Source organism: Benincasa hispida, chromosome 12 (assembly GCF_027475165.1).
Source record: "Benincasa hispida cultivar pf3 chromosome 12, pf3_genome.v1.1, whole genome shotgun sequence".
Lineage (NCBI taxonomy): Eukaryota > Viridiplantae > Streptophyta > Magnoliopsida > Cucurbitales > Cucurbitaceae > Benincasa > Benincasa hispida.
Window position 1 is genome coordinate 599,586 of NC_143489.1, and position 16,331 is coordinate 615,916.

At 36.2% G+C, this 16,331-nt stretch overlaps 1 protein-coding gene across 1 annotated transcript; it reads left to right on the forward strand.

The window, feature by feature from the left end:
• The first annotated feature begins 12,547 nt into the window (after positions 1–12,547).
• LOC120092829 (uncharacterized) lies at positions 12,548–15,660 on the forward strand. The gene is made up of 2 exons (XM_039051053.2): positions 12,548–13,070; positions 15,061–15,660. Exons 1-2 carry the CDS (start codon positions 12,600–12,602, stop codon positions 15,349–15,351), a joined length of 762 nt encoding a protein of 253 aa, XP_038906981.1. The 5' UTR covers positions 12,548–12,599; the 3' UTR covers positions 15,352–15,660.
• The last annotated feature ends 671 nt before the right edge of the window (positions 15,661–16,331 follow it).

Here is a 16,331-nt window from a genome sequence, read left to right on the forward strand (position 1 = left end):
GGTCGCATGCGTTCATCGCATAGAAATTGTTAATTTTTGTATTTTTATGCAGAATATGTGTTGACGCAAGGCGAAAAGTGCGATCACAAGAAATCATCGGTCGAGCACAACATTATCGCAAGGCTTTGCGGTGATTTGTGCTCGCAAGCATCTGCTCAAGAAGGATTGCCGCATAGAGCCGGCGCATTTGGGTGAAAGGCATAATTAATCGTGATGGGACAGAAAGCTAACGACGGTCGAATCCAAATTAAGTTGACAAGCCGCTAACGATAACAAGTACACTCAGCTTTTTAGTGACAAATATTCAACACATCAGTCAGAGAATTAAAACCATCTCATCTGTGCAATCATAAAAGAGAAGTTGCCTTTCACCCCGAAGCTCTATAAATACTGAGGGCATTCTTCAGAAAACGAGTTCGGATACTTAGATAAATTTCCCAATAGTTTATCCTTGTCCATAGTTTTCCTTTTTATTTTAAGGCGGAGCAAGAGAATAGCCAAGACGCTGGAAGATCGCTCAGGGCAACTTGAGAGAGAACCCGAAGGCATAGAAAGCAGAGAGTGGGCCGACTCTCGTGAGAGCGAGATTATCTTTTGAACACGAGTAGAAAAGACAGTGTAAAAGCCTGGGAAGCAAGAGATTGCTACCAGGATCTTTATTCTCTTCTTACATTGTGATTTTGTATTTCAACTTTATATTTATACAATGGAAGTTCTCATTCTACATCTGTTCACTCTCTTAGCACGCATGAGTAGCTAAACTTATCGAATGGGTTGAGAAGAACTAAGCTAACATGACCTAGGATTTTCATTGCTTGCGATTATCTTGTTTTATGTTGTGCCCAACATCCCTTTAGAGCTACTCGAGAGAGAGTCTAAAGAAAGAACCTAAGACTTGAGAGAGCTAGGTTAGAATCTAGACTCGAGAGAGCAAGATTAGAACTGCATAAACAAGAGATAGGGATTTAGAGATAAGCTCTGTTTGCCAACCTGCATCGCATGCATCCTAGAGATAAAGGCTTATGTATAGGTCCTATAGACTTATCGCATATATCGCATGCGTTCTAGCATTAGAAGCCATAGCATTCGCATCAAGAGATGATTTACTATTGTATGTGGTTTGCATGATCGCATAGCATGAACGCATCCTAGGAAGTGTTAGCCGAAACCCTTCTCAACCCGTTCACTGCATACTTATTGCATCTTCTGTTTTATCAACTCTTTTAGAAACTCCACCGCATTTGTTTATTTTTATTACCGCAAACAACATTCCCAATAACTACTTGATTTATTTGGTTACCGCAAAATATTCTAAGAAAGTACCACCGCATATTGTTTTCCCAAGTCCTTGAGTTCGACCCTGGACTTACCAGGAAACTCAGTGGGGTTACACTTGGATTCCACTGAGAAAACTTGAGTGCTCAACGCATTTTCATCATCGCATTTCATCCATAATTCCACCTCATAAAATAACTCATTAATAGGTGATCACAAGGTTTTGGTACACGATCAAGGAGATGCATTTCTTCATCCGGGCGGTTCTGGACCCGATTTGCCTATTTGAATCGGAGACTCGTTGTGCTTTGTAATAGTTAGCTTTGTTTTTTGAGGATTTGAGGTTAATTATCCCCGTCCATCAAATTTTATTTAATATACATGACATGTATGTTGGTTTATATGCCATAGTGTATGACATATAGATTTTAAACCCACCTTAGGTTATGCAATTATTCATGCATCATATATTATAAGTGTTATAATATAGTTATTGGCATGATGAAATTACAAGAAAGCATGCACATGCACATGAAATATAAGAGTTATATTTATGCATGCATTAAGCATATTCATGCATCATCTTTATATTATAAGAGTTATAGTATAAAGGTGTATAGAAGCATCTTGGTTTGTTGCTTTGTTATATAAGTGTTATATAAAAGTAGCAATGAATGGACAATGCATGGAGCATGACACTTAGACTTGTTTATAAATGTTATGAATGCCTTGTATGTGTAGCTTCGCATTGTGTTAGTTTTAGTTGTTTCCTGTTATAAGCGTTATAATGGAAATTAGAATTAAGATCGATAACAAAGAATTGTATGTGAACTTAGGCGAACTCGTGTTTTAAAAGGGCTTTAAGATTGGATTGAGATAGAACTAAGTTCAAGATTCTAATGAGATAGATACCTAAGTTTAATCTTTTGAATCGATTTAATAGGATTAAATTGATTTCCATAAAAGATTTAATTTGTATTAGATCTATTTATAAGGGACCTTTTGTCTAAGGCGGGTTCTGTCTAGGCTAGGGTACTTAAGCTGACGAAAACGGAACACCCCTACCTGGGAACCTATCTGAAAAGGTAAATTAGAAAGATTTGCTACAAGCATGCGACAGTTAATCAAAGACTTCGTTAAAGAGTTTAATGAATGATGATCAAAAGTTTTTTAACTTTCCCAAGTAAGAGTTACTTTTGGGAAAACCTAAAAAGTCACTTAGTTAAAATTCTTAGTCGTGTTTTTTCTAAGTAAACTAAAACCTAGGTTATAAAACACTCAGTGGGAGAAAGAGATATATATGATATGTTAATGATTCCACTCACGTTTCTCCCTAAATGTTCATGCCATGAGATTCATGCTTGGCCTCGTGGTGCCCTAGGAGCATCCCCCTTCGGATGGTGTTTGCATGAGTCAATATCAAGGTTGATAGAAAGAGTATTTATAGTAAGTGGGTGAAGAATGTGTGTCAACATGTCCTACAGTCTCTTTCATTGGTTCGCACCATGAGATCTTCTTGCACTCCCTCGTGGCGCCCTGGGAGCGTCCTCCTTCAGATGGGTTTTATGCAGTTGGTCAATATCAAGTTGAACTCTAAAAATGGATAGGGTCACTTTAGTTTTTGCCCCAATAAGATTTTTTCCCTTCGGATTGGCTGCTTGGGGCGGAACTCTAGGGCCTAAAATGAAGGGGCACACTTATGGAAAATTGTTAAGCAAGCTAATGATTTCTTGACCATATCAATGATAGCTAATAGTTATAGGAAGAAAAGTTGTTCTGGTATTAATGTCTGGTTGAGATTGTCTCAATTCAGAGGAGGAAAAATTGACTACCCTTCAGTGGCTTTTGTCCTAAAGCTTTGAAGTGTCATTGCTAAACTAGATGTCACACGGGGTTCGTTTCAGTTTTGCTAAACCGTATTGGATATTTTTTTTTGAAAGAGTATTTGCTAAAATCTAATGTAGATCAATGTGTTTCTTTTTCAGCAACATGAATGATTTTCCATTAGTTTCCACTTTTAGTTTGACTGATAACATACAGTGGAAAGAGTCCGTTAAAACATATTTCGTGGTAAACGACCTCGAGTTTGTCATGGTTGAGGAATGTCCTTAAGTCCCAACCCTTGATGCACTGCAAAATGTTCGTAATACATATGAGGTGTGGATGACGGCTAACTCGTTGGCTCGACTTCACATTTTGGCTAGTGATGACATGCAAAAATGCATGCCATCTTAGTTCTTTTACTTAGAATTATGAAGGTTGTTAGGCAGAACATGCGTCGATCATGAAGGAATTCATGAGAAAAGGAGTTTGCGTCGATCAGCATGGTGAATCTCACTAACCCATTACTTTGCATTAATTATGCGTTCAATGTTCTATTTTTGTAGCCAATACAGGAAATGAACGCAAATGCGAAAACCGGACCATCGCATAGACGACCGGATGTGGAGAAACACTCCATCTCAAGGCAAACGCATCGATCAACACATGGATGTTGCGGTAATAAGCCGTATGCGTCCATCGCATGGGAGTTGCGCTCGTTAAGTGATTGCGGTCATCATGTAGAGTTTCGGTGTTAAGAAAATGCGGCCATTGAATGATTGCGGCTACGCGACAACGCATTCTAATGGGATCAACGCAAGATTGGTAGAATGAACGCTGATACACATCTACCTCGAGAAAATCCAAAGCTGATGCTGACATTTCACCTACCACGTCACTGGTGGCAGAGGTTCAGAAAGGACTGACGCGCCGAACGTCAGACTCAGAGCAGTCCAATTAATGTTGTCAGCGATCCAAACTCTATAAATAGAAGCCGATGAGCAGAAATTCAAATAATCCAGAGATTATCCCTCAACTGGGGATTTTCCCCGCACCTCATTCATCCATTCCGAGTGACAACTAGAGCCTTCGATCGGAGTTAGATCTCGAGAGAGTCAGCTCCTCCATCCATCCATGGCACCATCGGCAGCCTTGATGCACATCCGCTGGGAGCAAATCTTTGCTTCCAGCCGGCCATTCCTTTTTCCTTTCTTTTCCTATATTGTATTGTATGACATTTTGAATTAAGAAATTAATACAATGTGTTTTTCAATGCATTTCCCTATTCCTTCGACTTCATCTCCATCTTCTTTCTTAGCATCTTTACTTCATTGCAACACTTAGTGAGATTGCTTGGGTATTGCATACTTAGTCGTGTGGATTAGGGATATGAAGCATGTAGCAACCCACCGAGAGGTGTGCGTTGTGCGAGTATGTGAGTAATCTTATTTGCTTAGTGTGAAGCTGCTGCAACGCCTGTCTATGGGCTAACACGTTGCTTGTCTATGAGTAAAGTCAGCAACAATCAACTACCCGAGAGGGTAAGTGGTTGGACGCATTAAGCAAGGTATGCGTTGTTCACTAGGGATAGTAACAACCGTAGGTTAGCGAAGTTTATGCGGTTGTCTTGCATTATGTATGCTTCATTCATCCATTAGGGATACTTGGGAGGGTAGTCTAAGGATAGGATCTAGGCTTGGGAAGGTCAGGTCAGATTCTAGGCTTGGGAGAGCTAGATTAGATCACATAATACAAGAGATAAACGTTTAGAAATGAGCACTATTTGTTATTAATGCATCGCATGCATCCTAGAGATAGGATACGATTGAATGCGGTCACCTTGCTTTCATGCATTTTGCATCATCGCATAGGACAAGAGTAGAGACTTAGGAATAAACTCTATGGACACTTTTGCATTCAACATATAAATCCTAGAATTAGAAGCACCACATTTTCATTGGAAATTGACTTACTGTGTATGGTTTGATGGAACTCGAGACATACGCAGCGGAATAAGGACCTAATTACACTCTAATTGCTTTTAAATTAAAGGAAAATAGCATGCAATTTGAAGAAAAAATAGTAAATTAATAGGACCATTGTAGCTCTCGAAAACTGCTCTTCCTCGCTGAATCTCGACCCAAACACGAACAGACCACCACTAGAGTTGACCTACTAGCCTCTGGACTCAGAACCAGGTTGTGGGACTCGGTGGATGAAGAAAATCGAGAGAGAAAGAGATGGAAAAAATAAGATGAAATTTTGGTTTTGGGTTTTCCCTTTTTTTTAGCACAATTTTGAAAAACTATTTTGCAAAATTGGCAAAACTCTTTTATCCAAATTCAAAAGCTCATTTTATAGAAAAAAAACCATGCAACAATTGCATGAACTAAATCCATAAAAACCCAACACCTATAAACCACTACCTTAGTGGGCTTAATGTCTCCACTATAAGCCAACACCCAGCCCACTATTTTGTTAGTGAAATTATCCAACAAAAGTTTGGATTTTCCCACTAACTTTAGTCAAAGGGCAAAATAGTCGTTTGGTCAAAGTCAAACTTTGACCAAAAAGTCAACATTTTGACTTTTTATGATTTTTCTGTGTTGACTAATTTTGACCTCCCAAGCATGAATTCGCATTCATTTTCTCGAAATTCAAATCACATTTGAATATAAGATCGGTCAAAGTTTGACTTTTCAAAGTCAAAAGTCAACTCTTTGACTTTTTACATCTTTGACCATTTCCATTATTTTCGAGCTTCCAAATATGAACGTATTCATATTCTTGATATTTAAATCACATATAAATATTAAAGATGTATCTCTAAACTGAAAAACCCGACCACTATATCACATATACTTGTCGGTTTCTCTCTCTTCACCTAATTCGAACAATTCGAATTATTTTATCATACTGTTCTAAGTTTATTCCATATGAGCTAGTAAGGGAACCTAATGGACCTATAGATCATGGGCTCCAACGATCCGAAATTACCTGGCTAAACTCTTTAGACGAAGCTAATCAACATTCGTTAACTAACGGGTCATTCCACGAGAGTCCCGTAGTTGCACTCCCCTCACTATAGATATATTTATGTTCATTTGGTATAACCATGATTAGTAAGTTAATCCTTCACAAGTTGTTCGTAATCTCGGTTGGGTCATAAAAACCGTTTTACCTCCGAGACTACATCTTATTCCTTAAGTTCCACTGATTCTCTAATGAACAATTGGTTTAAGGTCCAACCTATAAACTGAATCCCTCTCGGACCAAGGAGAGGGTGGGGCCCCTTGTTCAAGACCTAGATTCAATAATAAAGGGAACAACCTATCTACTATCTCTATAACAGGTAGGACTGAATTTCGTCTTGTACCCTATGTTCCCAGCTATCCACCCGATCTTACCCCTGAAATGGGAGGCTTATTGGGTCAGCGATGATGAGCTGCTCTCACCTATACAGATCTAAGGATAATTCCGAGTGAACAGGAGTTCATAGTTATCTCAGGATTAAGATTAAGTTAACTAGGTCATCAATTAACGAAATAGTCAGTTTTATACATAAAACGGCATTTAGAACGTAAAAAGTGACTATTTCATGGTTCAGTCTTATGCAAACTCATTGCATAGGATGCCCCCACTCACATATCTCTATATGAACGATTCAGGATCACATCATTTGTACTAACTACAAAGTGGGTCGCATCCATAGTGTCCCTAGAATAAGGCGCCCAATCTTATTCATATACTATAGACCATTTTGGCTATATATTTAAACTTGATCCACATTTATGTTACTACATAAAGCTCAAACTACATTAAATAGCATCAAGACCTTAGTTTATTGGATTCAAGATTACAATTTCAATAACAACTTTATCGAAAAACAAAATAGAATATGTTTATTAATTTACAAACTACGAGTTTTAGGACATAAAATCCAACATGGTTGTAACATGATTGCATGGATTGCATTGACTAAGGTTACCCTTGCGATCACTCTTAAGTTTTGCAATGAAAACATCTCCACATTTTATCTATTTTCCCACACAGTTATTTCATGTTAAGGTTTGTCGCATCTCTACCTTTCATGCATATTCTCATTGCGTTGCCTAATAGATAGAAGTAGGAGTAGGATTAACTGAACAACATCCCCACCATTCTTTTATTCAACCGCCGCATGCACAATCACCGCAAACATATAGTATAAATCCTTGTGTTCGACCTCGGATTACCTGAGAAACTTGCGTTCATGTTATACTTGGCGTGAACGCAAGAAAACTTATGACAGGAAGCATGGTCATCGCATACATTCGATTAATGTATTTTTCATTCCAACGCATGACTATCAACACATATCTTAAGAGCATGCATCGCATACCGCGTCCAAGGGAAGTTAGTTGTCAAGTAAAATTGACTTCCAATTTCCCTCCATCAAGTTTTTGGCGTCGTTGCCGAGGACTTGGCAACTAAATGGAGCGAACTTTTTATCTTGGGAGTATTGCAGCTTGTGCGACTAGGTTGCAAACAATATTGAAGTGTAAGCGATGCACTGAAAGTCAGTATTGATCCCAAGGTAGAAGGGCAATCAGTCGCAAAAGAGCTTAAGGTGATTCTAAGCACATGACGGCCGCATGTGCCCAACAATTGCCAGAAGTTCCAATGGTCATGGCAACTTGACCCGAGCAGTTGAGAGCCATCTCCTACATGGAAGACTCCTTGCAGTGACAACACTCCTATTTTTCCAGGGACGTTTTCTGCTCTATCTTTACTTTGCTTTTGTACTATAGGTTATTTATTTATTTTCATTGTTATTTTGGATATATGGTTGCTTCCTTGGTTGTGGTACATTTTTTCTTGTAGGTGCAACAATAAGTCGGTTCGTAGTTCAACGAAAGAATTCCTTTCACCCTTCAATGCATGGCTTCAATCACGTGGATTCCAATGCATGAGCGCATGCATTGTTCCGCCTAAGGTCTTTTCTTGTTATCTTGTATGTCTTATCCTTTTGAAATTCTCTTTTTCCCGATTGCGTTGTTTTGCGATGTTTCTATGATGGTACATATAGTTCACCACATTTTCTAACTAATCAACGCAATGCATTCTTTACTTTTATTAGCTTCTTCAAATTTTGAAAGTTTTAAGTTTTACTTTGTGCAAACCTTTGTTCAAACATTTATTATCGCATTCTTGTAATTTTTTTTTTAGCTTTACAGTGAGAACGCTGCCAACCACTAAGTTTGAGGGTGGCAGCGGTCTTGGAAAATTGCGTTCATTACATTGCGATCATTTGAAAAAAAAAGTTAAAAAGTGAGCTTTTGAGAATAATAACTTCACAGTCAATGCAATGGGGAAACCCATGTTGATAAGAGTTAAGCTGTGAAAGGCACTTGCTCGAAGTTGGATGTCCACATGACACACGTGGGGGCAAGCCAAAACGAAGGCAAGTCGCTAGGATCAGCACATAAGCACAACTCCTCTGTCCAACGCAAGCCAAAACAAACGAGACAAGAGTTAAGTTGAACATGAAACGCAACCGAAGTTGGACCGTATGACACACGTGGAGGTAAGCCAAAATGAAGGGCATAACCAGGTTCAACGCCGCATTCGAATAAGCCATCGCAAATTTTTGAAGTATTTTGAATGAACGCAATCTCAAAAGCTAAACAAAAAATTACGGTGAATGAATAAAAGTTTTTGAGCAAAGGCTTATCGGATTTAACTTAGAAAAGATCTTTTTGAAGAAGCAACCAAAGTGGAAGAGAGCATTGCGGTGATGGTCAAAGGTGTGTGTGAATTATATTCTGAGAAGCTGGTCATCGCAAAGGAAAGCATGAAGGTGAGTTAGAATTTCTTGAGTATAACGCATGCTTGAGGACAAGCATGATTTTAAGTTTACGGGTGTGATGACATGTAGAAATGCATGCCATCTTAGTCCTTTTACTTAGAATTATGAAGGTTGTAAGACAGATATTGCGTCGATCATGATAAGAATTCATGAGAAAAGGAGTTTGTGTCGATCAACATGGCGAATCTTAGCTAACCCATTACTTTGCGTTAATTATGCGTTCAATGTTCTATTTTTGTAGCCAATGCAGGAAATGAACGCAAACGTGAAAATCGGACCATCGCATAGACGACCGCATACGAAGAAACACTCCATCACAAGGCAAATGCATCGATCAACGCATGGATGTTGCGGTAATAAGCCGTATGCGTCCATCGCATGGGAGTTGCGCTCGTTAAGCGATTGCGGTCATCATGTAGAGTTTCGGTGTTAACCGAATGCGGCCATTGAATGATTGCGGCTACGCGACAACGCATTCTAATGGGATCAACGCAAGGTTGGTAGAATGAACGCATCAACACATCTACCTCGAGAAAATTCAAAGCTGATGCTGACATTTCACCTACCGCACCGTTGGTGGTAGAGGTTCAGAAAGGACTGACACACCGAACGTCAGACTCAGAGCAGTCCAATTAATGCTGTCGGCGATCCAAACTCTATAAATAGAAGCCGATGAGCAGAAATTCAAATAATTCGGAGATTTATTTTATTTATACTTTAGGAACGGGTTCTGTTTTATTTATTTATTTTATTTATAATTAAGGATGGACGGGGTTGAACATGAAATCATGCGTTAGACATGGTTGATGCGTTGGCACCCATGCGTCTGAGATTATGCGTCGAAGTGAAGATGTGTTAATCTTAATATGCAATGACCAGGCATTCCTATCACAAGTTTTCTTACGCTTGCGCCAAATATAACACAAACGCAAGTTTCTCGGGTAATCCAAGGTCGAACACAGGGACTTGTCACTCATACATACATATTTTAACTTTTTACATTTAGCCTAGTTTTTCATTTAGCCTAATTTAAGCCCAACTAAAGTGTCCAAGCCTAAACTAAAGAGAATTTTAGGGTTTTTTTTTTTAAAAGGTCCTCATGGAGAGACAAGAGGGAAAACAGGAATGGGTCCCCGTGGGGACCCGTTTCCCCGACGGGGAATCCCCGACCCTATCCCCATCTTTAAATGGTGGGGATGGGGTAAATTCCCCCATCGAGGATGGGGACGGAGAACCGCTCCCCACCCCGGCTCGGCCTCGTTTCCAACTCTATACTTTTTTAGTCATCAGGTTTTTTTAATAGATCCATTTGGCCCCTAAGTTTTCAAAATATACATTTCTAGTCCCTTTGAAATAGGTTTAAAAAGCCCCTGCATTAATTTTTATTGTTATTTTTAATTAATTTTTTTAAAGATTACTCATTCTCTCTAAAATTATTTTTTGAACATATTTTTGTAATTCAAAATTTCATATAATTATCTAAAGTGAAAAAAAATAGTTCAGGGACTTTTTAAACGTTTTCTTAAAAACTTGGGGACTAAAAATATATATTTTGAAAACTCGGGGACTAAATGAACCTATTCTAAAAAGTCAAGGACAAAAATGTATATTTTCAAAACTTAGGGATTAAATGCACATATTCTTCAAAGCTCGATGACTAAAAAAGTAGTTTGCCCACTATTTCTTATTTTGTATGCATGTTTTATTTAGTGTGGTAATCATTCCTTTATAGGTTTAGATTTGATGTTTGTCAAATTGCATTCTTTAGTGGGGAAATTGTTTAGTTATAGTGTTATCAAGCGATCGCAGAAATGAAAGGATCAGTTTATAGTGGATTCGACTGGAATGAGGAATTCCAATGCATCACTACAGAGTGAGAGTTATTTGATGGATGGGTAAAGGTACAATTTTATCTAAATTGATTTACGAATATTGGCAATAAAATCATAACATTCACTTCACCCTTCATGCAGATTCATTCTCCAACAAAGGGGCTTCTACCCAAGTCGTTCCCATACTACGATGATCTGGCCTACGTCTTTGGTAAGGATCGGGCTACGGGAGGACAGTTAGAGACCTTTGCGGACGTCGGGTCTAACGTGCAAAATCATATGAATGATGGTGTTCCTATTCATGAATCACAAGATCCAAACATCCCCACGATGTCTAGTCAGGGAATGGACATGTCACAGGATGACATGCATGGAACACGTACTGGTCGATGCATTGAAGGAGGAAATGCTTCGAGAGGAAGTAAGAGGAAGTAAGAGGAAGTAAGAGGAAGTAAAGTGGAAATCAATATGAAACGGTAGAGATTGTTAGGAATGTGATGGAGTTCGCAAATGACCAATTGATTGCAGAATGGTCGAAAAAGAAGCGTGCAACTGAAGTTGAACTACGTGCAGAGATCGTAAACCAGCTCCAAGATATTTCTAAATTGCATAACTAACAGAGGGTGAAACTTATGCAAATCATATTTCGCAGTGTGCAAGATACGGAGAGCTTCTTATCCGTTTCCACAACCCTGAAGTTCTCGTCCTTGAAGAGAGTGTTTAATCAACCCATGTTTTGGACTGCTTTTCAATAATGAACAATGATTAGTTTTTTCAATTATGCATTTAAGTTTGTAGTACATTTGGTACCTCAAAAAAATGTCATATTTTAATCATGCAATCATGAGTTAGTTATTTTATCTTACATTTTTTTGTACCTAAAAAAAAGAGAGCTTTATATATGAAACACATGAATTACATATGAAAGTAATGTACTTTTTCTTTTTTGGCCACGTTAACCAAGGTATCTCCCGAAATGACAAAAAAAAAATGGTTGTTAGCTTTTAGTATAAATTACAATCAAATTAGTCTTGTAATAAATTTGTGGAACATATAGTCTTAATTATATTTTCAAAATATATTATTTCATATGCATAATTATTAGTATTATAAAATATGCTAGTAGAAAAAGTTATACATGGTCTAACATAATCTACATTCAAATTACAGACAGTTATAATTCAAATTATAATAACCTACACTCCAAACACAGACTATTATAAGACAGACTAAAATACTATGCACCCCAAACACAGACTATTATAAACAGAGTATAATAGTCTGCACCCTAAACACAAACTATAAAAATGGACAGTTTATTATAACCCACATACTATATAATCTACTCTGCGTCTCAAACGTACCCTTCATCTTCAAATTCTCAACATTATGTATTTAATTTAAATTGAGAACAGTTTTGATAATTTTTCATTATTATTTTTATTGTTTAATTTCATTTTCTTATTTTCACAATTTTATTTTTCCAAATGAAACGTTGAAATCTTCTATTTAATCTAGCCAGCTTAATTTTTAATTAATAGTAGGATAGGAATAGAATTAAAATTGAAGGTGAGGCCCAAATAATCCGGCCCCACCTTAGTTTCGTATGGCTAAGATCCAATTTTCACGTTACAAAAGACGCAAAGTTCCACACGTGTTCCCTATAACCAACCAGAATCCGCCACGTACATACTGTCATCCATCGATCCCTCACAGTCTGCCACGTGCCCACTTTTCCCACCACTCCTTAAACTCCCATCTCCATTTCCCTTCCTCACTTCCTCAGTTCTCTTCTCTGAAAAAAAAAAAAAAAGAAAAGAAAAATGTCCGGTGGGGTGGGCCCTACATGCAGTGACATAAGCCTCCCAAAGGAACAAGAAAGCCTCCACAAAGAAGCATGGGACTCAAAGACTCAACAGCAAGGAATCAAATTACCCAGCGGCGGCGTTGGGCGGAGGAAGGCGGCGGCGTTTTTGAGTTTCCGGCAACTGAATGCGCTGGCGGTGGTGATTATATTTTCGGCCAGTGGGATGGTTTGCGCTGAAGATTTGGCGTTTGTGGTGTTTTCAATGATGTATATGTATTTCATTTCTAGAGTGGCGTTTCCGACGCTGGGCGACGCCGGAGAGCCGACGGTGTTTAGCCCGGAGAATAAAATGCTCCGCCTTTATGTGTTCTTCGCCGCCGTGGTGGGGCTGTTTCTACCTATAGCTTATATTCTTGAAGGGTTTTTTGAAGAAGATAAAGAAGGCATTAAAGCCGCTTCTCCACACGTTTTTCTTCTCGCTAGCCAGGTTCCTTTTTTACCCTTCAACTGCTTTAAATTATATTTTCCTTTATAAAAAAACGATTTTGTATATTTTTTTCAATTTATATTAACTATGAGGGGATTGCAGATTTTTGAAGCTAGAATTAATAATAATTTTCCAAGAGATGGGTGGGGATTCTTTTTTTCATTAATTTTAGGAAAGGTATGGGTGACATGATTATGGATTTTAGGTTAGGCATGGTTTTGATCAGGAAGATTTGGGGATGAATTTTGGTATTAATAAGTATAAAGATGGTGTGTTTTTAGTCTGGTTATGTTTTTGAAAAATATTTGGTGCAGATGTTTGTGCATCCCTTCCCGCTACTCACATAACAAATTATTAAAATATTTTAAAAGAAGAAAAAAAAGAATAAATTTTATTCATAATCGAACAATTTGATAGGATGCAGAAGGATCGAATGATCGATTTTTCGGTAGACTATGGCTATCAAGTAAAAAACTGCTATGAAAGATTTTGTTTTTTTTAGAAAAATGGTTTTTTTTTTTCCTTTGAGTGTTAAAAAATAGAGTATGGATTAGTGCTAGCCATGTTCTCTTAAATGATTTAGTTATTTTTTCAATAAAATGAAAGACATGTTTGGATGATATTAAAAATCACTTTTGTATAAGACATGTGTTTAAATCATTCGAAATTCGAAATTAATTTTAGATGATATGCAAATTGTATTTAAAAGATTAATTTTGAAGAATGAAATGTATGATTAAAAGTGACAAGTGATTAAGAATATGATAGAAACCATTATGTCTCGAACATGCCATAGAAATCTGATTGGTTAAACTAATTATCTAGATGGTAACTTTGGTTATTGTATCAATTTAAATCCAAAATTAATAATCTTATCAATTTAAATATCGAATTTTTATATGTGTATCAATTTAAACCCTGAACTTTCATAATTATATTAACTTAACCTTCGCTTGTGTTTTATTTGGATACATTTATGAATTCAGGGTTTAAATTGATATATTTATGAAAGTTTAGGGTTTAAATTAATACATTTATGAAAATTCAATATTTAAATGGATATAAGCATAAAATTTGGGGTTTAAATTAACACAAATCTCAAAGTTCAAGTGGTTTAGATGGATATAATTGTTAGTTTATGATTTTAATTAATACAATTCCCAAAGTTTATGGTATTAATTGATATTTTTTAATAATTTAAAAGAAAAAACTTGGGTCCAACCTCAACTTAGATATTAGATTACATTAATCTAAAATTGCACTCAATAATGATATATCGCTTTAAAAGAATTACTTTTTTTCTACTATTTAAAAAAGAAAAAGTTGTATGAATGGATTACATCTAATCATTGTCCATGAACTCATACCAAAACAAATAAAAACAAAGTATGGCGTAGCAATTAGCATCTACTCTTTTTTACAAAGTTGAGGTTCAAATTCCAAAAAAAGAATGGTCTATTTTTTAAAAAAAGTTAATCAAGTATTTGTATTATTATAATTAACTTTTAAACATTATTATAATCTATTTGCAGTTTCTTCTCTCTCTTTTGTGGATGTAGAGATGCATTGTTTCACTCCTTATATTTAGTATGGAATTTATTATTAAACTGGCTAATAGGTCATGGTAATTAACGTTACAATTTCTTTGTACAAAAATTATAACGTTGATAGATTACTATTACTTAGTTTCTTTCAATAATAATGATTATTTTATACATTAAATTCCTATTTCCCCCTTCATTTGTTTAATTTAGTTTAAGCTTAGGTTTCATAGTAAATATTTATAATATATGTAATTCTTGTATATACATACATATATAATTGCCTCAATTCTTTTCCTCTATGTATATAATGAATTTGTTTTAATAAAGTGTATGAAAAATCGTTCAAACGTATTTGACGTTTTTATAACAAATCAATCAATATAAATTCGGAAAGAAATAAGATTATGCCATGCTATGTTGACTCTTTGTATAAATGTTATTGATAGGTTTTCATGGAAGGCGTGGCGGGGAAAGACAGATTCTCGACGCCAATCCGTGTGTTTGTGCCCGTTTTCTACAACTCGAGAAGGATCTTCACCCTCGCGGAGTGGCTGCGGGACGAGTTCACAAAGGAAGATAAGGAGTACAGCGGCTCGGTGCGGCGGCTGTTGGTCGGAAGAGCCCTTGCTGTAGCCAACATGGCGCTTTGGAGCTTCAATCTGTTTGGGTTCTTATTGCCTGTGTACTTGCCAAGAGCTTTCAAGAGATATTATTCTCTCTACAAATCCAAAGATTGACAAATCTTTGCCTTTTTTTGGGTATGTTTGGTTCATATTGCCAACTCCCAACTTTGTTCTTCAAAATAATTGTTGTGGAAGGACAATTAATCTGTTCTTTTTTCCCTTTTCTTTTTCTTTTTTCTTTTTTCTTTTTTCTTTTTTCTTTTTTCTTTTTTCGTTTTTCGTTTTTCTTTTGAGTTAGCAATATGTTTGAATAGTTTGGAACTTTTAACTTTCTGCCTTTTGCATAGTTGGGAGATCATGTCCATGTATTATAGTGGATAACTGACGAAATTAAGAAATGACCTCTGTTTTTTTCCTCTTCAATTCATTGATAAGGATAAAGATGAATGAACATAAAAGAATTATAACACTCACCTAAAATGTGTTAATTGAATTCTAGTTTCACTGGCCATTCACCTAAAATCAATCTAGCTAAAGATGTCTAGTTGCCATATCATACCAATGTAATTGCAAGTTGACAACTTACAAATTTTAATCTAATATAGACACACTCATAAAAGGTCTGCTCTTGGCTTTTGAAATTCTAAAAACATTTTTTAATCTATTAAGAAATTTGGAAAATAAAAATTTTGGTTTTCGTATTTACATTCTCACACCACACATCAGTTTTTTCAAATTTTTATTTTACGAAATATACTTTTGAATAAATCTTAAATACGGCAATTGCCATTCGGTTTATGTTAGTTTGCTATGTTAATCTGCTGTTAACGTTAAAAGTTAATAACAAATTAATTTAAGATTTATTCGAATTACGTGGATTAATTTTGAAACTTTTGAAAGTACAAATCTAAAATGATATTTTAATCTATTTTTTTTAAAATATTGAAACTTAATTTATCTAAATATATCAAGTGAGCCTAATTCTAAATTGAAAATTATTTTAAATGACAAAACTGTTGAAAATCTTTACAAATAATAACAAAATATCACATCTATTTTTTATAGACCATGGTAGACTATATATGTCAGATAGA

Excerpts from the sequence above, each read along its gene's own strand:
- LOC120092829 (XM_039051053.2), top strand. The coding sequence starts at position 12,600 with ATGTCCGGTGGGGTGGGCCCTACATGCAGTGACATAAGCCTCCCAAAG. Across the intron at positions 13,071-15,060 it reads TTTTTCTTCTCGCTAGCCAG|GTTTTCATGGAAGGCGTGGC; the intron begins GTTCCTTTTTTA and ends TGTTATTGATAG.